Consider the following 27,067-nt stretch of genomic DNA (forward strand, 5'->3'; position numbering starts at 1 on the left):
AGCTGGGCTCCGTTGGCATTCCCTTCAAGAACCCACAGTCACCTTCCCACTATGAATCAGCATCAGATGAAGCCCCTAAAGGGCAGCATTCTTTCCCTGCCTCAAAAGTATGAAGAGAATGGAAGGACAATATGGAAGGCATAACACTCAATCCATTCTATAGTTGCTTGGTTCCATCTTCTCACAAAACTTGACTATAATTATTTTTTAAGTTTGTGTAAGTGTAAGTTAGCATTAGTCCATTACTATGGGGAAAAGAACTGGACTTAAATCAGAAGTTTGGGCTTTGGATTTAAGGTTTGTCTGTATCCTGACTCCTCTGGTGCCTTTAATGACTCTGAACCTTAGTTTCCTGATGTGTCAAATGAGAATGTACTTGCACAGCTGCCTGCTCTCATAAGTCTGTTGTGATAATTAAATAAAGGAGATGAGGGGGCTTTTTAAACTGGAAAATGCTATGTCTGCCTGTTACTACTACTATAATTATCTTAAAAGTTTTCTTGATGATATTCTAAAGGATTTATCAAAATTTTAGTTTTCTTGAACTTATTTTGACTTTAAACTTGCTTTGTCTTAAATTTCTTTTAAAAGTATACATTCTGGGGGCAGCTGGGTATCTCAGTGGATGGAGAACCAGGACTAGAGATGGGAGGTCCTAGGTTCAAATCTGGCCTCAGACACTTCCCAGCGGTGTGACCCTGGGCAAGTCACTTGACCCCCATTGTCTACCCTTACCACTCTTCTGCCTTGGAGCCAATACAAAATATTGACTCCAAGATGGAAGATAAGGGTTTATTAAAAAAAAATAAAAGTATACATTCCACCAGATTGGAAAGGCTTAAGGTATGGCTTGGCAATAGCTCCTATTTAAGGACCAAATGAGCTAAGTTTGAAGAGGCCTATTGCTGAGAGACCATCTACCAGATGCTGAGTCTTTTCCTGGTGTCAGCAGCTCAAGACATTGTCCATTATGTTGGGCTGCATCAGAGGAGACCACATTCACTGAGAGCATCATGGATCTTTTGACATATACAACAAAACAGGAGATTTATAAATGTTAAAAGTCATGGAGCTTACCATTTGACTGTAGAGAACAGCGAGGTTCACCAAGGCAGTAGCTACACTAGGATGCTTTGGGCCAAAAGATTTCTGACGTATTTCTACAGCCAACTCATAAAGTGGCACAGCCTTGTCAAGTTTCCCCTACAAAATAAGAAATATTAAGGAAATAAATTACACCATGTAATTAAATAGCTAATTAAAAGAAAAGACGTATATAACAGGGGAAAAACTTCTCACCACATAATTATCCCTGGTCTCATTGCTCAGGGTCAATTATAAATATTTAATAAATTTACTAATTTCCCTCAACTACTTCTAACATTTCATCCATTTCTTAATTCAACAAACATTTATTAAGCACCCCCACCAGGCGTAAGACGATGTATTATAGTGTCTGCAGAGGACACAAAGATAAAATCCAAAATAGTTCTTGCCTTAAGAAAGGTCAAAATCCTACTGCCTTACATTCCAGGGATAAATGAAACTGGGAAAGGGGAATGGAAGTTCGAAAATATGTTACCAGTTCCAGGTTTACAGGACCCTTATATGCTTGGCACATAGTAGAGTTATATGATGCCATTTGACATTTCCAAGGATCTGCTGGTATGCTCCCAAATATGCTAGTACTCAGGGCAATGGAAATTGGGAAACTGGACTTAAATTTAACTGGAGTTAAATCCTACATAAGTGGAAACACTGGGAATATTTGTTATAATATAGTTATGAATATTTCATTTCAAATTGAAAGAAGGGTGGGGTAGGGCAGCTGAATGGCTTAGTGGTTTGAAAGCCAGGTCTAGAGATGTGAGGTTCTGAGTTCAAATCTGGCCTCAGACATTTCCTAGCTATATGACCCTGGGCACATCATTTCACTCCCTTAGCCGGGCCCTTACACTCTTCTGTCTTTGGAATCAACAACAGTACTGATTTTAAAATGGAAGGTAAGGGTTTAAAAAAAAAAAAGAGGGTAGGACATTGACCAGAATTTGCTATATCCTCTACTGGAAGGACATCGGCAAACATCCTTAATTTCTACTTTTCCTTCTCTTGTGTAGATTTGAGAAAGAGTCTGGTTCCTGAGAGCTTTTCTCCTCAGAACTTTGAGGGAAGAGTTTTCTGTGTCTGTGTCTGTGTGACAGGCAGTTTATAACTGACAGTTAATAGAAGAATTACTTTAAGGAGTTTGTTATTGATTTAAAGATAGTGAATTTAATATTAAAGAGAGAAGATAAGTTAGGCCTGTTTTGCCAGGCCAGATTTCTTAGATATAGGGTTTTTGGAGATTTTAGTTTAGGACTTAGAATTTTAGACATAGTATAAGAATTAAGAGACATATTATCCCATTTCCTGTTCCTACTCTCCTCCAAATAAATAGGTGTCTGTGGTGTACCAAACTGCTCTCCGCAACTTTTATCAGACTCCTATCAATATTTATTAACTATACAGGGCAGGTGCTCTGTCCTCATCTTTGGAATTCTGATGTCCTTACCCTTTATGGAGTTCTGGCAATTGGGTGATTTACAATGTGTGTGGCTGGCCCTGATCCAGTGGCTGTGTTGGGTGGGGAGTCACCCAGTTCTTTCTCATTCTACGGCAGGGGAAGGTAACCTCCAGTGAGTCCATCCCAAAGACTCCAAGTATAGGTCTAAGGATAGACTAGGTGTTGTGTGAGGATGGGCTCCCTGACAAACTGGCTGCCACTGCGACTCACAGAGACCATTGAGTCAGTCAGACAGGGAGTGGGAAATCAGAGCTACATCTTTTGGCATTTCAAGGATCTGGAATATGGCTGCTACAAGAACGACTTCAGAATTGTAAAGATATTTAAGAGTCGGGCCATGGCCTAAAATCATCTTGCTGCTAAAGGTATTAACATTTATAACATATACTTTAGAAAAACTTCTGTTGTAAGTTCAGAATCAATTTAGGGGCTTCCAAGAGCTCGTCTAATTAAAGAAAGAGCCTCCTACATCTTGTCTACATCCTCATCTTATAAATGAGGAGATTGAAGATCAGGAAAATTAAGTGGTTTGCCCAAGGCTGCACAGATGGCCAATGGCAAAGCTGGATTCCTAGGCCAACATGTTTTCCTCTAGTCACGATGCTGCCCTTTTTTATGTCATAATTTTAAAAAAGCTTAAACCCCAAATGCACTTTTATCTATCCCTCTACTTGACAGAGGAGAAAGTCACCGTGATGTAACAGCCCAAAGAACGTTATTTATCGGAAAGAAGAGAAATCGTTTATTTGACAGAACTGGTGATTTAAATGGAATATCCTGAAACACAAAACTTATGCAGACAGAGCAGGCGAGACTAGAATGAACACAGACCACTTTCTTGTACAGGATTGCCAGGTGCTTCCCTGTGTACGCCAGGGAAGGGTGGTCAGGGGCCAGTGCCCGTCTCCTGATGTCCAGGGCTCTTTCGTAGAGTTCCTCTGCCTCTGCGTACTGCTTCTTCTCGTTGTAGAGAGCAGCCAGGTTGTTCAAAGACTGTGCACAGTCAGGATGGTCTGGTCCTAAGACCCGCTCCCTCATTTCTAAAGAGCGCTTCAGAAACAGGTCAGCGGCCCTGGGGACAGTCAGAAGCAAACAGTCTTTAAAGGCAATCAGTGGTGTTTGTACAGGTAAGCACTTCTAGAGCTACATCTCCTTAAATGAAATGAAGTGGAGAATTAGGCAAATATTTGTATATTTCAATACAGTAAGTAGACCGTTTGGAGAACATAGACTTCCTGCCCTCTTACCAAAATAACAAAATCCAAAAGAATTTTTTTCCCCCTAAAATCAAATTTGGGGGCATGAATTACCTTAGTAACAAGCCTCAACATTCCACTTCACTTTAACTGTTGAGATACAATCTATGTTTGCATAGGATTTTAAAATGATTTAAATTTTTTTGTACTTTATTTTTTCCAATTACATGTAGAAACAATTTCCAACATTTATTATTTAAAATTTTGAGTTCCAAATTCTCTCTCCTCTCTTCCCTCCTCTCCCTCATCATTTGACATAGGCTATACATATGCATTCATGCAAAACATATTTCAAAATGCATACTTTAAAAACAAAAGTTCTTTAAAATTCATGTTCCTCCTTTGGGAAACAGTCTAAATAACTTAAAATATTCCTAAAATATCTAATTGCTAATAGTTCTTAAAACAGTGGGCTAAATGTGTGTTCTTTTTAAAAAAAATTTAAACCTTACTTTCTCTCTTAGGATCAACAAAACTATAGGTAGAAGAGAGGCAAGGGCTAGACAATTAGGTTTGAGTCACAAAGCTAGAAAGTATCTGAGGTCAAATTTGAACGCAGGTCCTCCTGACTATGTAGCCTGGCATTCTAGCTACTCCAAATGTATGTAATATTTTTCTGAAATCCAAAGGTTTCAATGAGTGAATTTTTTTCTAAAGTACATATAAAAGTACCAGTACAAACCCCTTTCCTGACAAACAAACTAAAGGGAAGAAAAGACAGCCATAAAAAATGTTCTCATTAATTACTAATTCTATATTAATCCTGAAATTTTTTTTTGGCCATAGTTTTAGAAGCTGTAAATTTCTATCTAAATTCATTTCTCATGAATACATTTAACATATTTTCCATAACTTCCTTGATTCAATAGCCAATATTCTATCTATGGAAAAACTTTTATTCAAGCAAACATTTTTCTAAAGGATGTATCTAGCTAAGGGTTGAGAGGGTCAGCATGAGCAGTATCTCATTAAAAGCCACTCATCTAAGCATGGGGAGGATTGGGTCAGTATTGAAGAGAGAGCAGTTATATGGTTGAAATCACAGAGAAGTCAGGTAATGAAGTATTTTTATAATATACTAATTAGGTTTATGTAACAGTTTTTTTTCTTATGGTTATCATTCTCCACATCCACTGATTCCCTTTTAAGTACAATATATTCAGACTTCTGAACGACTTTTTTCAAAGTTAAATACTCAGGCCTAGGGACCAAAATACTGAACAGGAAAAAATAACATACACTGGTTTTTGGTGGGAAAGATCACATCATAATGTCAGATTACCGAAGGAATATAAACTTGAGTTAAGTAGCTTTCTAGTATGGATATAAGAGAAACTTCCTAATGTATTGTTAAATGCTTTTGTTCCGTTCAGTCTGACTCTGTAACTCCATTTGGGGTTTTCTTAGCAAAGACACTGGAGTGATTGGCTAATTTTCTTTTCTAGCTCATTTTACAGATGAGGCAATTGATGCAAACAGCATTAAGTGTCTTGCTCAGCGGCACAAAACTAGTATCTGAGGTGGGATTTGAACTCATGAAGATGATTCTTCCTGACTCCAAGTCCAGCACCCTATCTACTATACCATCTAACTATTCTTATTACATGCCTACCTAGGAGTTAAAGCACAGCATATCTTATTTTTTGGTCAATGCATTACTTACTCAAGATTATTCTGCAGATAATAGAGAACACCCAGCTCATTGAGGGTTCGAGCATTATCTGGTGTGTCTTTACCCAGTGTGAGTTCTTCTAACTGTAAGGCCCGTCGACGTAGGAGGGCAAATCCATACTAGAGCAAAAGCAAAAGTCAATTTGTCATCAGTTTATTTTGAAGCAAAATTCTGTTGTTAATTAATCACTCTTTATTCTTAGGCAAGTGCAGCTATTTACGTCATCTCTAATTTAAAATTATTATTTGTTAAAAATCATACCATATCCAAGTGTTTTCACCAGCAGTATACCAAATTTCATTAAAAATGCTTGTATGAAAGCACATGGTGGTGTTTCAGAAAATGATTTAACAGTATAGTTGATGTTTCATTTGATTTCTTTTTAAATGGGCAGAATGGAATTATAAGGCAGGCACTCTGCCTGTTCAGTATTTTAACTTTTTTTTTTAAAGTATAAACTTAACCAATGCCAATTTAAGACAGTATAATTGAAAAAGAAGCCGAATTATAGAGCAACTCACTAAATCATTGCTGAACATCCCCACTTCTTAATTAAAATCAGACAGAGACTTGTTTAAATCCTAACAAATAGTCCCCAAGTGAGAAGGGATTTGGGGTTTACAAAGCACTATTTTCTTTTTTTAATTTTCTAAGGTAAAACAATGCAAGTATTATTATTAATATGGTGATTTCTGTTCTAAAGATATGAAAACTGAGGCTCAGATAAAAACACTATGCCTAATTTTTAAAAATGAGTTGACAAAATTAAAAAATTTTAAATTTTAGTCTGTCTAGGGGAAGAATTTCTTTTTGATTCTTTACGACTTAAAATGCAAAGATCTTGATCAGGCTTTTGTTGAAGGAGACCCCCTCCCTCCACTTCTTCATTCTTCCTAAATATTCTGTAATGTCATATACTAGCCCAATATCCAAGAGAGTTTCATATTTCTCTTTTCTTGATCAAGCAACTTATCTCTCACTAATAGTAAAAATTTACATGAAGAACACTGTATTAAACTGGAAAGTCTTCAACTAACACTTCACTAATGCAAAAAAAAAATTAAGTCTCTGACCTTTTGGGAAAAAAACCTATGATGCTCTATGTAAAATTCAGCATTGTAAATGGTTCTTAGGGCTCGTATAACAAAACAAAAACGTTATTTCTTTACCAAATTGCCTTTTCTCCTCGCAACTTTCTGTCGGATTTTAAAGGACTTTTTCCTTAGATGTTCAGCTTGCTCATATCTAAGAAAGTAATTTGGGGGAAAAAAAAGCTGAAAGGAAGCAACATATGTTCAAACATTACTAGTAAAAATGAAATATTTTAAAATGTATAAATGAAGAAATATTTTTGGTTACTAAGTAATGCTAAGTTTCCATCTAATGAAAATGCTTATGAAATTTTAAATTGAGCTAATCTTGTAAAATCAAAATCTAGCTCTATAGTAACATCTTAGATAAAAGAATTTAAGTCACAGAAGAATAGCCTTTAAGGGTTTGTTTTTGGGGAGGAAGGAAGGGGTGTCTTGGTATCCCCAGTGCCTAGAATATAGTGATGCTTAATAAATATTTACTGAATCAGTCTTGCTGGGAGCTTAAATTTTGAAGGATTCAATCCTCTCGTGTTCAAGATGAGGAGCATGAGGCAGTGGCTTGCCCAACTAATCAGTGACAGAAGCAGGACTAGAACTTAGGTCTATCTCAATCCAGTGCACAGCCCCATTTATGTCACAGCAACAATGGACAACCCAAATGAGTTATAATCCCAAGTTCCAGGTTAACTCAGCCAGCCAACCCTGTGGATATTACAGCATTTTTATTGGGGCAGAAATTGGCTCTACAGTATCTTGAGGCAAAATGAAAGTTTTAATTTGTAGAACCAATTAGTTACCTGCTGAACATAGGGCAGTTCTTGTTCTCTATTGTCACTGCATATAAGCACACCATGTACACAAGTTATAAAAATCAAGAAACACACCCACTGACCACTCATGCCTCCATCACTCGTTCCCACTTCCCACCCTGTGATGTATATATTAAAACCCGAACCGAACCAAACCTCCTACCCTGACATGGCATGAGGGCTACTGACTTCACTCTTACTTGTTTTGTTTCTGATATAATGTTGCGAGGGCATCAAGTTCCCGGGCAATAAGAGGATGCTCAGAACCATAAGTATTCTCCAAGATTTCCAGGGCTTGTTTATACAACTGTTCAGCATTGCCAAATTTCTTCCACTGCACATAAACACCTGCCAGCTGGTGGAGGGACTGGGCCACCCGAGGGTGATCTGGATCCAGAGCTGTTTCTCGGATTTCTAAAGACCTCTGTAAGGGAACAACCGCCTGCCCTCCCCACCCCAAAAAGTTAAATGAAAACAGATCTCTTAGAGACTCCTGCTTTCTAATCAACAACAACCTCAAAAGAAAATTGAAATAAAACCTAGAACTCTTAGAAACTTGCTTTCTTCTTACACATGACAGGAGAATCAAGAATGATTCTATTAAGTGAGGGGAAAGGACTCTATTTAGTTATGACGTGAAAATCACATTTCCTTGGAGACTCTGGGGTCCTTACCTGACTGAGGAGGCCTAGGTCCTTGAGAAACCGACCCAGGGTTTCATAGAGATCAGCTAAAGACATCATGCTTTCTTCTCCTTCACAGCTTTTCTCATACTGCTTCAAGGAATCAAAATATTCTGTGGCCATGGATCCCTTATCTCTCCCAACGAGCTGCCAATAGCTGAGCAATTCGGCAAAATGTCCTCTGTTTCAACAGATAATAATTTAGTGAGAAAGCACAAACCATGCACATAGATACAGACACACACAGGATGGCTTGACAACAAAATACATACCAAGAGAATGGTAATTTTGCCTGAGGTTTAGCTTTTTTTCAGTTATTACATCAGATGCTTAGCCTGAATACCAACTCACTTTATTGTAATTCTTACTTATAGTTTGTAAATTTTAACTTTTTGTTTTTCAGTCATTTCAGTTGTGTTGGACTCTATGTGACCCCATTTGAGTTTTTTTTTTGTTTTTTTTTTGCAAAGATACCTGAGTTGTTGGCCATTTCCTTCTCCAGCACATTTTAAAGATGAGGATAGTGGGGCAAACAGGGCTAAGTGATTTGCTGAGGGTCATACAGCTAGTAAGTGTCAGAGGCCAGTTTTGAACTCAGGAAGATGATGCTTCCTGACTCTAGGACTGGCACTCTAACATCACAGAGACAATCAATAATTTCATCAGAGAATGACAATAATGAGACAACATACCACAATTTATGGGACACAGCCAAAGTAGTACTCAGAGAAAATTTTATATCATCAAGAGAGAATGACCAGAGCAATGAATTGGGCATGTGACTAAGGAAAACTATAAAAAGGACAAATTTAAAAATTCCAATTGAATATGAAATTGGAAATCCTGAAAAATCAAAGGAGAGATTAATAAAATTGAAAGTAAGAAAACTATTGAACTAATAAATAAGAGAGGAGCTGGTTTTATGAAACAAACAATAAAACAGATAAGCCATTGGTTAATTTGATTCAAAAAAGAAGAAAACCAAATTACCAGAGGTTTCATCAGACTATTGGAAGGACATCAAAAAAGCCTAAGAAGCCTTGCTCTAGTCCAACACCCTCATTTTATAGAGGAAACGGAGGCCCAATAGAATAGAAGAGACTTTTTTAGGATCACACAGGACCCAAATGCTGGATTTGGAATTTGACCATTACTTGCAAAGAACATGAATGCAACAAGAAGCTGTCTCCTCTGGGGTTGTGCTGAGGAGGAGAAGCAGCGTCCTCCATCCTAACCCTATGATTTTAAGAATCAGTTATTCTCTCCTTCTTCTTCCTCTGGGGAATCCTGAACTTATTTCTGGTTTTCTTTAATCTCTAGAAGTCTGTTTCCAATGTGACTTGCTTACTAAAATCACAAAAGGCTGAAATGGTACTGAAAACACATAAAAAATACTATTTTAAATAAAAACTACTCCATTGAGGTATGCTGTCTTCTTACCTTTTATAAAGGTTTTGAGACACAAAAAGGTTGAGGAGACATTCATGCAGCTTCTGTTTGTTGCCCTGTTGTTGGAAAAGCCATGGGAGCTCGTCAGCACATCTCCAGGTCACCCTGGCTTTACTAATGAAGGGAAAGGGAATACACTCAATGAAATCTTGAAATAGTGTAAAGAAGCACACGCTATATTCCACAGTCCTTCAATGATACAGTGGAGGGAGTACAAATTTTCAACAAAGCAGGATGGTAGCCCAAGTGGCATGACGTCAAGTCATGGGCTTTTTTGAGGCACTGAAGTACATTCAAAATTTTTTTGGAAAATGTAATTAAGGTAATGATTATGAGGTCAAAACAAAAAGGCATCAGTAAAATTTTTTTAAAAGGGCAACAAAGATCACCAGGCATGGGGAAAAAACCCAAATCCAATCCAAATACTTCCTGTGAAATAAAACGCAAACCTATAATTTTTCTTTGAGCTATTAAACAAAAAAAAATTAAACATCAAAGTTTTTCTATGCCAAATTCAAATTTCCTTGTCTTAAATTTACTCTGAATCCTTGGTCAAAATACTGAGACTTTCTTTTTTAATGTGACCGCTTCATTTGTAAAATGAGGGGATCCAACTAGATGGACTCTGAAATCTCTTCAAGCTTCAAATCTTGAAACCTTTCATTTTTATCCACATGGTAAACTGATGACATGGAAATTTTATTTATTAAACAATATGAACAATTCATAAGAAATTTAAGGGCTTAGAAATTTGCCTGGGGCACAGAGAGGTTAAGTTATGTCTAAGCTCACACTGCCAGAATGTGACAGAGACAAAACATGAAGTCAGGTCCTCAGGACTGCAAAGTTGGACTCTAACCACTATGGCTTGCTTTCTCTCCTGTGAAAGAAGACTTACATCTTAGAGTATTGCTAGTTTTATACTTCTAACATTTATAGCATAAGGAAGGGACTTAAATTTATCATTCACAAATTTTTAAACTACAAAACCAGATAAAAAGAAAATGATGCTGATACCTATAGTTCACAAGGGAAATTAGAGAACCAACTGAAGATTGGAATTACCTTAGTTGAGTGGTGAAGTACTCTATTAACTTTTCTCTATAGGTAGAAATATCTTGACTTTCTTCCATATATTCTAATCTGACTGTTTCCCATGCCTAGAAAAAAATTGATAAATTACATTATTTTATCAAGTGATATTCATATTACATATCCATTGTCTCTCTCACCAGATTGTAAGCTTCTTGAGGGCAGGGGCTGTCTTTTGTCTCTTTTTGCATCCCTAGTGCTTAGCACAATGCCTGGTGCTTAATAAATATTTATTGATTGGTTGATGCATCTCTGTCATTGAATTTTTTAAAAAAGGAATTATAATTCTAAATCTATCATTGTAGTACTACAGAAAAGAGGCACTAAGCTGTTGTTTTGTTTTTTTTTTTTAGCAAATACTCAGTATACAACAGTGACATCTGGTAAAATACCTCCATTTTATCATTTATTTTTAGGCAAAGAAAAGATTAATTTAAAGATCAATTCAAGTGTGAAAGATCTGAGATATATGGGAGGTAATGTGACCTAATGAACACCTATGAAGACAGGAAAGCCTGGGTTCATGCCTTGGATTCATTCTATGCCTGAGAACTCAGGCAAGTGATTTATCTCTCAATACCTCTTGCCACTATCAAGTTAGGAACAAACTGCCAACTGCATTAGCAGAGGACATTTCTACACTGGGAGTTTCCTATACCAATAATATCACAGGTGGTAAGTTGGAGAAGCATTAAAAATACCAAGTAAAATATAAAACTGAAAATAAAAGAAGAAAATCTTGTAAATGAGACTGAATAGATTAAGAAACAAAAAATAAGACTCCAACCTAGTAGTAGAAATTAAGCATGAGATGAGAATGAGAATGAAAAAATACTCTAAAAATGGATAATATATATGTATATATCTATATCTATATATCCATATATATATATATATTACCTTCTGTTCTAGAATCAATACTATGTATTGGTTCCAAGGCAGAAGAGTGGCCAGAGTGAGGCAATGGGAGTAAAGTGACTTGCCCAGGATCACACAGTTAGGAAGTGATTGAGGCCAGATTTGAACTTTTGTTCTCTCTAGGACCTCTTCTCTCTAGGCCTGGCTCTCAATCCACTGAGTCACATAGCTTCCCCCAGAAATGTTATTTAACTCAGGAATATATTGATCTTTTTACATAAAAAAATTGACAAGATTAAATAGTTATATTGGACAGCATTGGGTTCTCTGTAGCTCCTTTGAAAGTTTGTTCAAATGATAATGATTTTTAAAAATATTTTTAAATCATAGCTTTGATTATGTCACCACCCACAGGGCAGAATCTTTTAGTGGCATCTCTACTGCCTACTGCATAATTTTTTTACTCCAGAGTCTGACATTCAAGGCCCAACACCTACCTTTCCCAGCCAGCCTCTATATTTGACTCCTGCTGTTCCCTGGAATGATCTGTACTTTCAGTTCTGCACAGCCAAATCTTCTTCCCATACAATGAGGCTCAGCTCAAATGCTACCTCCTCTACAAAGCCTGCCCCAATTCCCCTCCACGCAGATCTGCCAAGGGGAAGTAATCTCTTCCTGCTCTGAGCACCGGCTGGTTCCTCCTCAAGCGCCCTTTTACTATTGCTCTATCGGTCGGTCCCAGACTGTGAATTTTTGCTTCTCGTTCAGCTTTGTGCCATCTCCTGGAGTGAGGCTCAGGGGATGCTGAGGCTGCACGGAGGCTCTTGACAAATACTTCTGTATCAAAAGTTAGCGAAGTCACTTGGCGAAGATGCAGAACAGACACTTACCTGGAGGTGCTGGAACTTGAGTAAGCCGCACCCATAAGTCAATAAACACATTTTGTGCAAACTATGAACCAGGGACGTGAGCACAGACCAGGACAGGGCAGGGTAGAGCTCCATCAGTTCGGATTCGCTCACGCCATTGTGACTGACACTGACCAGGCAGAGAATCTACAGAGCAAACAGACTGACATCATGATTAAGAAGCTTTATAAATAAGGGAGCAAACTGCTCTAGAAATCCTTTCCCAATAATTCTCCTAATCTCAAAAATTGCTTATTCCAAAAAAGTCAATTCCACTGATTTCTCCTGACATACCAACACAGTATTCAAAGATGTCACTAAGCTACAGATTTTTTTTTTTACAAACAGGATTGAACATGCACTGAAACAACACAAAGTTTATATGTCTTATACTGTAATATGCATTGCAGGTGCACAGGGAAAGAAGGAAGGCCAATAAAAATCCCAAATACATAAAGTTAAATATTTTAAAAGTAGAGATTTAAATGTATTTCAAAGGGACTAAAGCTACCTTAACATAAACTTTTCTAAACAGAGAGCATTTCATAGTAGACTATTAATAGAACTATAAGACTAGAAGCTATTTTTTTTCAGAGGTAAGCTAGCTGGGTAACCCTGCTCTGTTCACTCTAGAGTTCATTTAAGTCAGTGGTTCCCAAACGTTTTGGCCTACTGCCCCCTTTCCAGAAAAAAAATATTACTTAGCCCCCTGGAAATTGATTTTTAAAAATTTTAATAGCAATTAATAGGAAAGATAAATGCACCTGTGGCCATCACCACCCCACCCTTGATTGCTGCAGCACCCACCAGGGGGCGGTGGCGCCCACTTTGAGAATCACTGATTTTAGTCATGCTATCTGCATATTTTCATCAGGCAGATCTGGAATTGTTTGAGTACATTGGGGTGGCTTCCACAAATATCTAAGAGGTCGTGAGTCTGCCCACAGCCTGCTAAGCAATCCAGAAACATCCGTGGCAAGCATAAAATCAGGGCAGAGGATGCCCTGCCCCAAATTGTTCACCCAGAGGTAGGAGTTGGAGCTGAGCAGCCCCTGTCCTGACTCATCATATACAGCTAATGCCTTCCATCTCTGATCAGCAGAAACAAATGAAGTATCTTGAGGTGCATGTGGATTTTCCTGTTTTAGATGTTAGATGTTTTACCAAACCAATCAAATTAGTATAAGCCCCCAAAACAAGAAGGCACATTGTCATCTGCTGGTATTCTTAGATTTACATGAAACATCTTAATAGCAACTTAAAATCATAGGATTTAGCAAAGAATATTTAAATAATTGCTCATTTTAAAAGTCACAAAAATATGAGAATCATTAAAAAAAAAAGCTTTTTGGGGGCAGCTGGGTAGCTCAGTGGATTGAGGGCCAGGCCTAGAGATGGGAGGTCCTAGGTTCAAATCCGGCCTCAGACACTTCCCAGCTGTGTGACCCTGGGCAAGTCACTTAAACCCCATTGCCTAATCCTTACCGCTCTTTCTGCCTTGGAGCCAATACACAGTATTGACTCCAAGATGGAAGGAAAGGGTTTAAAAAAATAAAATAAAATGAAAGCTTTTTATGACACGGTGCACTCACCTCCTTCATTAGGTCTCTCTCTTTATCACTTTCCATAGATTCCTGAATTGATCGCAACACTAGCCTATATAACGACACGGTATCCTGACACTGGAAACATTGTTGTAAGATTTCATCGACGTTGCTGGCTCTTCCAGCAGTGCTGTAATACAGGAGAGAGGTTTAAACTGCTTTTGATGTCATTAAAAAACTTATAATATACTAATCCTTGGATGGAAAGCAGATTTCACTCCTTAAAATGGGAAAATCTGCTGATACAGAGAAAGCTTCACTACCCAAAACATATCAGAGATAATAGCAGAAATTAAAACCGTCATGGTATGGGACTACTCAGGACACTTAAAAGGAATGCTCTGCTCAATTCCTAGATGCAGATGGACAACATTCAAAGCAGAGGGAAAATAATCATAAGCAGAACTGGTTAGTTAGCTGGGCAAATTAGTCGGGGCCTGGAGCCTGAAAAAAAATCAGGCTATAGGCAATGAACAATTTTAACAATTATTACATGAATTGAAACTATGACTCAGTATTTGTGCTTTTAAATGACATTCATGACTAGAGGTGGGATGTAGGATTCAACATGCAAGAATGTATTACAGTAAAGGATACTGAAAAAACACTACTTTTTGCTGATCTAGATTTTCAATGGAAGAAAATATAATTCACCATGATGCTTAGAACTTGATTTTGTAATAAATCAAACCCTATAGTACAGTGCAAGTTCAAAATCCCCAGTGGACAACACCTGGAGGGTGCAATTTTTAAACCTTCCTCAGACTGCACTGAATGTCTTGTCTCATGTAACACTGCAACATGAGTGGGCGTCAGAAAAGAGGATAAACATTTTTTACACGGTTAATCTCATGTAGAACAAGAGATAAGGCTTGCAGAATGAATGGATTTCAGAACTAGAAGGGAAGTGCCTTAGAGAACAACCACCACCAGCCTAAACCACTTTCATTTTACAGAAGACCATATAAGTGTAGTGTGTCTTGCCCAAAAACACACAGCTAAATAAAGCATCAATAAACATGTCATCTTCTACCTTACTTAGAAGGACAGGGATTTGTTACTGAAGGAAATTTAAAATTCAGATGTTAATATTTTAACATTAAAGAAAAGTGATGAAAATGAAGATAAAGATAGCAATTGTGTTGATTCAAAGGGAGCTGCTTTTGTCACAAAGGAGCACAACTCCTCTATTCCCCAGCTAAAGCTTTACTCTTTATATGGTTTTCATCTGTGTGGATCCCACTATGACCAAGCAGGGAATTTTCAAGAGCAATCCTCTACTTAGCCAAGAGTTAGTATTAAAAAGGTAGAGAAACATTTGATAATCTGACAATCCATTAACTACCCCAGGGATCGATCATCCATCCCTCCTTCTGATGCATTGGGATCCCCCAACTCACATGTCAAGGAAATAGTTTTCAGTAAGTAAAAACATGCAAGAGAGAGTTCTAAGAACCCGCAACTTACCATGTGATCATTTTACCCAAAAGGGTGACATACAAGGCGTTGCAGGTTGTAGCAGAACGACAATGCCTCTCTAGTTTCTTTTCCTAGAACGGCGGTTTACCAAGAACAAAACAAAACACAAAATCCAACCTGAAATAAAGCAGTCGGATCTGCTAAGGCTTCTGTATTACCAAACATAGGGCTGGGCTATTTAATCTTGATTAAGCTGACAATTTGAGGGCAGTGGAAAGAGAGCCAGNCTGGGCTATTTAATCTTGATTAAGCTGACAATTTGAGGGCAGTGGAAAGAGAGCCAGGTAAAGAGACAGGAGGTCCTGGGTTCAAATGTGGGTTCAGATACTTTCTAGCTGTGTGACCCTGGGCAAGTCACTGAAACCCAACTGCTTTGCCCTTACCACTGTTCTGCCCTGGGACCAATATTTAATATCAGTTCTAAGATAGAAAGTTTTTTTTTAAAAAGTAACAATTTGACAATTTTTACAAGTCAGAATACATTCAGATTTGGCAAAGTTTCTGACTTCATACATAAAAGAAGTGGATATGAATTTTTTTGGGGGGAGTTTGGTATATACCAATGATGGTGAACCTTTTAGATACTGACTACCCAAACTGCAATCCTCACGTGCATGTGAGCTGCCCACTTACCCCAGACAAGAGAGGGAGGAAGAGTTCCCATTGGGCTTCTGGGCAGAGGAGTGGGTGATGTCAAAAATGTCCTTAGGTGCATGTAGAGAGGGAGAGGAGAGCAGCCCCCTCTGGCCTGCCTGCTACAAGTTCGCCCACATGGGTATATACCATGTACCCAGACATATTTATAGCACTTGTATTTCCAATTATACAAAAGCATAGGGTATTAAATCTGTCATATTAGTTTAGAATAAAATGCATTTAAACATGTTCTTATCTACAAGCAGTGGTTAAAACTCATTTTTATTTGTGAGAGCGAGCAGTCTCTATCTTTAGTTTAAACATTCTCTTTAAGAAGGCTGATATATAGTGAGACATGATGGTTAAAATTAAAGTACATACCTGCTCTTTAGTCAACTTAATATTTACACAGTTACATTCTGCAGTAATAAGAGCTTTCGCATCCTTTGAATTTAAAGGATCAAGATGAAGTGTTGGCCACAACCTTATATTTAAAACAAGAGGAAAAAAAATGACATTCAGGTATAAGAATATACTATATGCTATCATGATTTACCAGCAAAAGACTAAAATCTTTGATGGGAATCAGAAATTCCACATCTTCTGGAAATATCTGAAATATAACTAGTAAATCCTGATATCCAAAATACTAATGTTAATTTGTTTTGTTTCCTCCTAACACGATTGTATCACCACTCTTAAAATATTCTCACTATTAGAGGCAGCTAGGTAGGACAGAAGAGAGAGTGTCAGGGCTGGAGTCAGGAGTACCTTGCTTCAAATCTGGCCTCAGACACTTCCTAGCTGTGTGTCCCTGGACAAGTCACTTAACCCCAACTGCCTAGTCTTTGCTGCTCTTTTTTCTTAGAATGAATACTAAGACAGAAGGTAAGGGTTTAAAAAATATCTTCAAAATCACATACAATGCTAGGAAATAAAATGGCATAAATACAATGGGACAATGTAGTTAGGAGGCATTATTCTATAAAATAGATTGAAACCACATTAGTTAAACAGTTACTGGCCACCTACTATGAGTAAGGCATTGTTTTTAAGGACAGAGCGAGAGGTATAAGACCCCTCTGGTTCTCAAAGAATTTGTAGTCTGTCATCATTCAATGATGGTTGAAATCTACTCTACTGCTGGACATGGTGCTCTTATTGCAAAAGCTCAGAGGGAACCTGCATTTTGGAAACTCTCTAGCTTGCCCATGTGGTCCCCGTGGGTCCTCTTACTCTGCATGACAGAAAATCCATCACTTTCCTTGCTTTACTTTAGGTGATGTATCTAATGGGATCCCCAAACAAGAATATTGATTCCCAAATAAGACTATTTTTAAGTTGCTGTAAATATGTATGATACATTTAATATAAAACATCTCAGAGGTATCAGATTTAATGCTCACCAATTTTACTCTTAAACATCCTAAGTACAAAATATTAACTAAGTGCCCACCATTCAAATAACCCAGCCTTTTGAATTGACACTCACCACTGATGGGTGAGAAATTAGCCCTGGCCAGAGAAAGGTGAAGCGATGGCAGAGTAGGGACTGCAGGCAATGTTGTCCTGCTAAAGCGGAGGCAGGCTGGTGAGTAGAAAACAGAGGAAAATGTTAAGTCTTTATGGGGGGGATTAGAAAGGAGGAAGCACACAGGGGAAGGTGTGAGAGGGGCTAAAAGGAACAATAGTGGACCAGAAGAATAAAGACAGATAAGAGGGAAAGACTGATATAAGGAGAAAAATTAGCAATGAGAAGGCTGTTTTGCTTGGTAGGATGGTGAACTTTTGACGGCAGGACAAGTTAAAAAAAACCTGATATATAACACTGCCATATGCCACATAGTGAATTTACATATTTATAGACAGACAACTGGAAAGAATAACTTATTATCATACCTCCACGCCGGAGGGCATGTTTCCACATTCACAGAAACAATTACTCTTACATTCACGGGCAGGGGATCTATCAGCCACTTCATGTGTTTTTCAACTTGCTTGAAAAGACAAAAACAACATCCAATCTATTAGTTCAAACTCACTGAGAATAACACTCCCAGAGCTAACCCAAGCAGTAAAGAAGTATCGTTCAATGTCTCTGCACCTATTTTTGGATAATTATACCACAAAGTGTATTGAGTACTTCTTGTTAATGATATAATACCTTCTGTATCAAGAGTAAAATCACTAGAATCACTAGGAGAGATCTTCAGGTGAAGAAACACAAATTCTTTTAATTTAAAAATATGGCAAGTTAATCTTCATTGTAGGGCACCAATCATCAGAAAAGGCTTTTAGACCAGTCTATGAATACCAAAATATAAACAAATGAGGGCTCTAGCTATTCAACAACATTACTGGCTTTGTTAAAATGACCAACTTTTCCTTGATTAATAATCAGCACAACAATAATCTTTAACCAGTCTGGTTTACTTCCAGGAGAAAATAAAAATCAGTGGAACGGAAATACACGGGGCTACTCTCATCACTGATGATGCTTTTGCTTCTTTTCCAGAGAGGCAACACAGGATAGTGGGTAGAGCCCTAGTCTCAGGGTCAGAAGCCATGCGCTGGAGTCGAGGCTCTACAACTCATGAGCTGTGTGACAAGCCACCATCTTTGATCCTGTTTCCTTGTTGGTAAGATGGTAAGATGGTTGGTAAGATGACGACTTGTACTCCCTGCCTACAGGGTACTTGTGAGTCAAACTGTAGGATGATGGGGATTACAGCCAGAAGGGACCTTGGGTCATGTAGCCTAAGCCTTTCATTTTGCTGATGAGGAAACTGAGGCTTGGGGAGGAGTGGTGACTTGTCTAAGCTCACACAGAGGGTCAATGGAAGAGCTGGGATTTGAACCTGGGTTTTCTGAGGCTCGTGCTATCCAGGGAGGAGCTCTTATTATTCCAAGTTTATCAAGGAGATAACGAACATAAAGCTGGAACAGTACCTGAATCTGATCTATAGAATCAATAATGATGATAATACTGCCTTGATGACGAGCAGAGAGTTTTTCTAGCCAACGTGGAAACTCCTCAAGGAGCTTCCCAGGATCCAGTGTTAGCCCAGATACTGACCAGGAATGCTGCATCAGCTGCAAGAAGAGACATTTATCCACATACAGTCACACAAATTAGCTGTGCAATTTGTACAGGCTGTGGTGGCTGGAAAAAAAAATTTCTATGTATAGGGACCAAAGTGGAGATGTGAAAAGGTCAAACTTCTATAGCCAGGAGAGCTATTTATTCACTTACCAAATTCAAAATAAATGTGTAATTCTGAAAATACAGGGGCAGCGAGGTGGCTTAGTGGATAGAGAGCCAGTCCTATAGATGGGCAATGCTGGATTCAAATGTGACCCCAGATACTTCCTAGCTGTATGGCCCTGGGCAAGTCATTTAATGCCCAGTGCCTAGCCCTTAAAACTCTTCTGCCTTGGTATCAATAAACAGTATTGATTCTAAGATGGAAGGTAAGGGTTTAAAAGAAAAAGCTAACTATGGCCATGACATCAAAATAAGGACTTAGCTCACATGGAAACAAGATTTTGATACCTTTAAAGTCAGTCGTTTAATGATTGAGGCCGACTCTGAGCTAGTAGACCTGGGTCTCCCCACAAAGTGATACAGAATTAGTGTGTTTGGAGAAAGCTTTTGCTGCAGCTGTATCCTATAAAAAAAGACAAAGTGTTTTTTGAGAAACAGTTTGGAAAACTAGAAAAAAATCCACCAAACCTCTTTTATATTAATCTTCTAAAGCATCTTAATTGACAATAAAGAACCTTATCAAATACCATTAATCTGTCAGCAGTTACACATTCCCAATCTTTTTCATCGTGCTGAAATCCATCTCCTATGGGATTGTGGAATTAGAGGAATACTTTGGAACTCTAATCATTTCATTACAGATTCATTTCTGCTAGAAATTGAAGCAACTCTCTAAATGTCTCCAGCCAGGGTTGTTTAAATTGGAATTTAAAGTACAATTAAAATGAATGATCACCTATTAAATAACACATTCCTCTAATGAACCAAAGCCATGTCTGTGGTAAGAGATAACCTAAGTTTTTCCTGAATGTAAACACAAATTAAATTAAAAGGCTCTAGAAAAAAAAGACATTTTGGTTTTCTACATAATACAATGCAAATATTAGCTATCACAAATTCCTTTCTTCTGACACTTTGTTCAGGTTACATGCCACAATCAAACTAACCACACAGAAAAATCATTGGTTGATGTTGAAGCTCTGAGGAAAAGCCTGAAGGCACCCAGATATCATTTTAATAACCCAATATTAGCAATCTATTTCTTAATTTTGCAATAATTAATTTTGTTCTAATTTTCAATGAAATGTAAATTAAAATGAGGATGTGATAATTCAGCCTATAATAGCTTCACCAGTTCCAAGAAGGCACTTAAACAAGCATGCCCTACATTCTCTAATCCCCCAGAAGGTAATTACTGTTTGCACTTCATGATTGTGTCCTTATATTTCACCGTATTGTTTGCTCCATGTAGAGCTCGACTTCCCAAAGATATTACAAGCACTTCAGTGACAAAACTGGGCACAGAGTATGTGTTTGGTCTAACTCTAGATAAATACATGAAATTCAAAAACGAAAGGTAAATTAAAAGCAAACAACAAAAACTCAGACCATTTGGATAAAAGAAGTGATTTTCCAGAGCCTGGTCCTCCAGACACAAGAAGGGGTGGGATAGGTGCTGCTGCCGCCACAAGGTCATTCAGGCGCTGGTAATACTATGAAAAAACAAACAATCAAAAAATTCGAAGTATTAAGGGTTCTAACGCTACTTATGCCACCAGAAAAGATATAGTTGACTATCAGTTATCCACTTAGAACAAAGACAAGAATAAATGAAATTAAGAAATAACCAAAAAATCCTAATTTTAGACAATCACATTTTGCCAGGACTTTGATCCATAATGGCTGATTAAGTATACTTGGATTCAGAGAAAAGACTTCAAATATAATTAAGAGAAGAAAAAAAAACTCTGTAGCTGGTTTAAGGCCAACAATGTGTGGTTAGAAGCTTCCTGAACCCCAGTAAAATGATTACCCGGCATGGTACTTAACTCAATACCTCAAGTTCTTTCTTGGAATATCACCCGAAGTGATTGGATTCTTGAATAATTTTGATAATGATGGTTCTAAAAATACAAAAGTCCTTACATTCTTTATCTAGTAAAAGCCAGAGACAATCCTAATGACTTCTATGTGACAAGCACTACTCTTAATTACAGCAAAGAAAACGGATTTGGTTTCAATTACTTGCCAAAGTTCCCACTTTATGTCAATGACAAGACCAAGAAAAGGCTCTCAGTTCAGTATTCTATCCACCATGAAGAAATAACAGTGTTATCAGAAAGAAAATCATTCCCTCATTCAAAAACCTTTAAAGGCTCAGCTTGGCACTCAAGGCCTCCAAAATTGGGTTCCCATCTTACCATCTTCCTCCTCACACCTGTGAACTCATAACTCTAGCCTGCCTGGCATATTCTTTGTTCTCTGAACATGCCTTGATCTTTCCTGGCTCCATATTCTTGCTTACACTGTCCCATTCCAATGCCATCTATTCCTCCTTGCATCTATGAAAATCCTACCAGTTCTTCAATGTCTGGGTTGGGTCCAAGTTACTCCATAGTATTTCCTTGCCATTCCAGACTACATTCTAGCTATGACATTTCTATGTACCATTCATATAACACTTGGGTGTCTATCATATAGTATTACCTAACTTTTCAGTCTATGTATTTTTTTCCCCAAAACCCTTACCTTCCTTCTTGGAGTCTATACTAAGGATTGGACCCAAAGTAGAAGAGTGGTAAAGGCTAGGCAATGGAGGTTAAGTGACTTGCCTAGGGTCAAACAGCTAGGAAGTGTCTGAAGCTAGATTTGAATCCAGGATCTCCTGCCTCTAGGCTTGTCCATCCACTGAGTCACCTAGCTGCCTCTCAGTGAATAGCTAGATGGTAATGGACTCAAGTACAGAGCCTTATTTTTGCGTCTCAAAGTTGTTTTTTTCTTTTTAAGTTGGTGGTATGTAACTCAGAACTGATTTTTCTCAAAGAAATAATGCTCTAAAAATGGTTAGATTCCCAGTTCAGGCAGCAAGAGTCTTGCCCTGAGCCCCCAGGAATGATGGGGAAAGGCAGTCATCTCTGGACATTCACTATCAACTGGTGAACTTTCTACATGAACAAAAGAGAAGTTGCTCCTTCCACAAAAGAGAAGAGAACGCTCCTTCTGTCCATCACTCCCCAGTGGGGTGGGAGTCTCCAGCCCAGGCTCTCCTCTCACCCAGTTCTATATTTCAGTCTTTTGTAATTCAATTCAATGACTTGTTGCCTCACTATACTGGCTTTTTATGTTCTTAGTGTTTAATTTGGATGTTTTTAGATCTCAATCTAAATGCTCTGCTTAGATTATCCTGAATCTCAAACTTGATTTGCATAAACAACTTAATAAAAAAGGGATGAATCTGACTACTGTTTAATTGAATATGTGCTCAACTAGGTGGTGCCATAGTGCACAGATTGTGGGGCTTGGAGCCAGGAAGATCCGAGTTCAAATCCTGCTTACTTGTGGGACCCTGGGCAAGTCACTTGACTTCTGTGTGCCTCAGTTTCCTCATCTGTAAAATGAGTAAGCTCCTACCTCCCAGGGTTGTTATAAAGATCAAACAAAGCAACTGTAATGTACTTAGCAGTGTTTGACACATAGCCCTATAAAAATGTTAGCTAGTATTATTATTGACATAATTATACAATATGCTTATTATTTGATGTAATTTATATATAACCATCCCATTTTATAGTTATATATATTCTATATCAACATATATGTATGTATGTGTGTATATTATATATGTATATATATAATAGAGATACATAATATATGTGGCATATATTATATGTATGCATATACACATACACTTTCCAAGTTTTCTTAATTTCTTAATTTTGTCAGCTTTTGGGACAAAAATCCACTATTTGACAAAAACTACTAGGAAAATTGGAAAACAGTATGGGAGAGATTAGGTTTAGATCAACATCTCACACCCTACACCAAGATAAACTCAGAATGGGTGAATGACTTGAATATAAAGAAGAAAACTATAAGTAAATTAGGCGAACACAGAATAGTATGCTTGTCAGATCTATGGGAAAGGAAAGATTTTAAAACTAAGCAAGAGTTAGAAAAAATTACAAAATGTAAAATAAATAATTTTGATTACATTAAATTAAAAAGGTTTTATACAAAAAAATTAATGCAACCAAAATTAGAAAGGAATCAACAAATTGGGAAAAAATCATTATAACAAAAAACTCTGACAAAGGTCTAATTACTCAAATATATAAGGAGCTAAATCAATTGTACAAAAAAATCAAGCCATTCCCCAATCGATAAATGGGCAAGGGACATGAATAGGCAATTTTCAGATAAAGAAATCAAAGCTATCCATAAGCACATGAGAAAGTGTTCTAAATCTCTTTTAATTAGAGCAATGCAAATCAAAACAACTCTGAGGTATCACCTCACATTTAGCATATTGGCTAACATGACAGCAAAGGAAAGTGGTGAATGTTGGAGGGGATGTGGCAAAATTGGGACACTGATGCATTGCTGGTGGAGTTGTGAATTGATCCAACCATTCTGGATGGTAATTTGGAACTATGCCCAACGGGCTTTAAAAGACCATCTGCCCTTTGACCCAGCCATAGCATTGTTGGGTTTGTACCCCAAAGAGATCATAAGGAAAAAGACTTGTACAAAAGTATTTATAGCTGCGCTCTTTGTGGTGACAAAAAAATGGAAAATGAAGGGATGCCCTTCAAATGGGGAATGGCTGAACAAATTGTGGTATCTGTTTGGTAATGGAATATTACTGTGCTCAAAGAATAATAAACTGGAGGAATTCCACGTGAACTGGAAAGACCTCCAGGAACTGATGCAGAGCGAAAGGAGCAGATCCAGGAGAACATTGTACACAGAGACTGATACACTGTGGTACAATCAAACATAACAGACTTCTCTACTAGCAGCAATGCAAGGATCCAAGCTATTTCTGAGGGACTTATGAGAAAGAAAACTAGCCACATTCAGAGGAAGAACTGTGGGAGGAGAAACACAGAAGAAAAACAACTGCTTGAATACGTGGGCTGATGGGGATATATTTGGGGATGTAGACGCTAAACAATCACCCTAGTGCAACTATCAATAATATGGAAATAGGTCTCCATCAATGATACATGTAAAATCTAGTGCAACTGTGTGTCGGCTATGGGAGGCAGGAGGGGTATGAGGATAGGGAAAGAACATGAATCACGTAACCATGGGAAAATATTCTAAATAAGATAAATTAATTTAAAAACTGTCTAGAAACTGGAAGGCTGGGTTGGCCTTCACTATGACTTTGAGCAACCTGGTGACCCTGATCTTGGGTTGCGTTTTCATACAGGGAATGAAATAAGAAATGTGCCAGGCCACAATTCCAAATTCTAATTCTCAGCTTTCAAGTTACAAATTACAAAGGATGTTTCTAACAAATGATTTTTAAGATCTTATGCCTTGTGTGCTATTAATAAATAAAAATATGTTTCCTGTTCACGGGCCTTTCATGCCACCCTCATAACTTAGCTTTATCCTATGCTCACGTTTTACTACCTATAATCAATCCAAAAGATCTGACTTAAGTTCTTAAAAAATTTTTTTTTCTAATAAAGTCTCTGTTTTTGTCTCTGAAATACAGCTAAGTACTTACTTTCTCAAATCCCAGATCATATGCTGAATTAGAAGCCTGCTGAAAAGCCTCCATCTGTTCTTGTTCATCATGGATGTCCCACAAAACGTCACCATAATCATTTTCTTCTGGAATGGTAGAATCTTCTTCATTTTCTAAATCCTTCATTTCCTGCTCTGTGTTCTCAAAGCCCAAAATGTCCTAACCGAGAGAGAGAGCATCCGCATAAAAATACAAAGGATGAAGACACAATTGTATCATCAAAATCTAAAATTAATATAACTCATGGTCTTAAAAAAATTACAAAATAATAAGATTACAAAATCTGTCACTCTAGCTAGTGAGCGAGAACAATTTTCTGACCATCCCCTAATGTTTGAGGTTATCAGACCTCTGGAGCATGAGTGTTCTGAGCTGCAGTGGACCCCCCTGATCAGGTGTCTGCACCCAGTTCTGCATTAACGTGGAGAGTCTTCTAAAGCAAAGGGCCATCAGGTAGCCTGGGAGGCGCAAATTGGCCAAGTAAGAAACGGAGCAGGTCAAAGCTCCTATGCTATCAGATTTGTGAGCAGGCCCTGACTTTCTACCCTGGGTGAGAAAGGGAAACCTAGTGTTTATAAAGGGGGGAAAAAGGGAAAACTAAAATATGGCCTTTATCACTTCTCTGTGTCAAGAATTCCAAATATCCTATCTAATTTCTTGTGTGTTGAACTACTTTACCCACATTTCAGAAATTTCTTTGAGTAAAGGGACCTCAAAATATGACTTTTAAATTACTATTTCTGTAACATCTTTCCTTTTCTTTAAATGCATTATTTATTTATTTAAGACCCATACCTTCCATCTTAGAATCAGTACTGTGTATTGGTTCCAAGGCAGAAGAGTGCTAAGGGCTAGGCCATGGGGATTAAGTGACTTGCCCAGTTAGGAAGTATCTGAGATCTGATTTGAATCCAGGATCTTCCATCTCCAGGCATAGTTCTCTAGCCACTGAGCTGCTCCCTGTAACAGCTTTCTTCCTTTTAAATTCCAAATTTTACAAAACCAAAAAAAACAAGCATTTTCTCATGCAAAGAAAAAGATTGTACAAAAATGAAATCATGAATCTCCTACATGTTTATCTTACTTTTCTTCATTTCTACATAATACATTCCCCATCCCAAGTGTTCCACCCCCTTCCCACCCTCCCTGTATCACAGAAGGCATCGGCTGGGAGACCGACATGTTTGTATAAATTAAGTCTTTCTTGTTTTCATCTTTCGGTTCATTCTCTGGAGGTAGCATTCACGGTTCATTCTTTCAGTATTAATTCTGTACCTGTGTAAAATGTTCTCTTGGATCTATTCACTTAACTGTTCATTATCTCATGTAGTTTTTGCCAAGTAATTTTAAAAATCAGTCTGCTTGTCATTTCTTATGGCACAGTAGTATTCCATCACAATCCTATACCACAATTTGTTTAACTATTCCCAATTGATTGGCATCCCTTCAATTTGCAATTTTTGCCACCACAAAGAGAGCGGTTATAAATATTCTGGAACATATGGGTTCTTTTCCTTTTTCTCTGCTCTCCTTGGGAAACAGACCCAGAAATGGTATTTTAACATCTTTCAGGAGAAGATATCAAAATGCTCCAGAGCTTTTGCTGTATTAAACTATTCTATGAACTAGGTAAGGAATAAAGATAAATACTTTTCCATGGTCACTTAGTAAACACCATGGATAAAAGTCATGAGAATGTACTACACTTCCTCTAGGAGGAGAGATGAATTGTTCTGCATTAAAAGGTTTAAAAAGAATCACAAAATGAATAACCTTCTTACCTGGTTTTCTCCTGAATACTTAGTGTTTATGGAAAATTGTTGCCTAAGAACAATTAATAAAAAAAAGTAACATCTGTAAGCCCATATACCTGTTTAATAATCTTCTCCACATAATTATACATTTTACATACTCCTTCTGCAGGCTCTCCTTGGTGGTCAATAATCTGAAAAAATGAGACACAAAATGCTTTAGGTACCAAATTCCTTAATTACCCAACGGGACTTACAAGGATAAAGCCTTAACTAGAAGGGACCTTAGACATCCCCTCATCTGATGCCCTCATGAAAGAGCATAAAAATGCAACCTTTTAAAAAAATCTGTGAATTATAATGGATAGTCTAATATTTTGCTCCTTAATTCTCAAAAGAAATAGGGATA

The 27,067-nt window shown here is 37.6% G+C and overlaps 1 protein-coding gene across 1 annotated transcript in view; it reads right to left on the reverse strand.

Moving 5' to 3' along the window:
• NPHP3 (nephrocystin 3) overlaps positions 1-27,067 on the reverse strand; it is a 42,775-nt gene that overhangs the window by 1,573 nt on the left and 14,135 nt on the right. The window contains exons 8-25 of the mRNA XM_044677854.1: positions 26,778-26,852; positions 24,887-25,066; positions 20,758-20,861; positions 19,657-19,771; positions 19,053-19,196; positions 18,003-18,100; positions 16,485-16,587; positions 15,456-15,538; positions 13,977-14,118; positions 12,367-12,531; positions 10,592-10,686; positions 9,518-9,640; positions 8,069-8,258; positions 7,595-7,836; positions 6,661-6,736; positions 5,483-5,610; positions 3,395-3,635; positions 1,078-1,203 (exon numbers count right to left, since the gene is read on the reverse strand). Of these exons, the coding sequence (XP_044533789.1) occupies positions 1,078-1,203; positions 3,395-3,635; positions 5,483-5,610; positions 6,661-6,736; positions 7,595-7,836; positions 8,069-8,258; positions 9,518-9,640; positions 10,592-10,686; positions 12,367-12,531; positions 13,977-14,118; positions 15,456-15,538; positions 16,485-16,587; positions 18,003-18,100; positions 19,053-19,196; positions 19,657-19,771; positions 20,758-20,861; positions 24,887-25,066; positions 26,778-26,852 (2,430 nt within the window). The remainder of the gene's footprint in view (positions 1-1,077; positions 1,204-3,394; positions 3,636-5,482; positions 5,611-6,660; positions 6,737-7,594; positions 7,837-8,068; positions 8,259-9,517; positions 9,641-10,591; positions 10,687-12,366; positions 12,532-13,976; positions 14,119-15,455; positions 15,539-16,484; positions 16,588-18,002; positions 18,101-19,052; positions 19,197-19,656; positions 19,772-20,757; positions 20,862-24,886; positions 25,067-26,777; positions 26,853-27,067) is intronic.

This window comes from Gracilinanus agilis, chromosome 5 (assembly GCF_016433145.1).
Source record: "Gracilinanus agilis isolate LMUSP501 chromosome 5, AgileGrace, whole genome shotgun sequence".
Lineage (NCBI taxonomy): Eukaryota > Metazoa > Chordata > Mammalia > Didelphimorphia > Didelphidae > Gracilinanus > Gracilinanus agilis.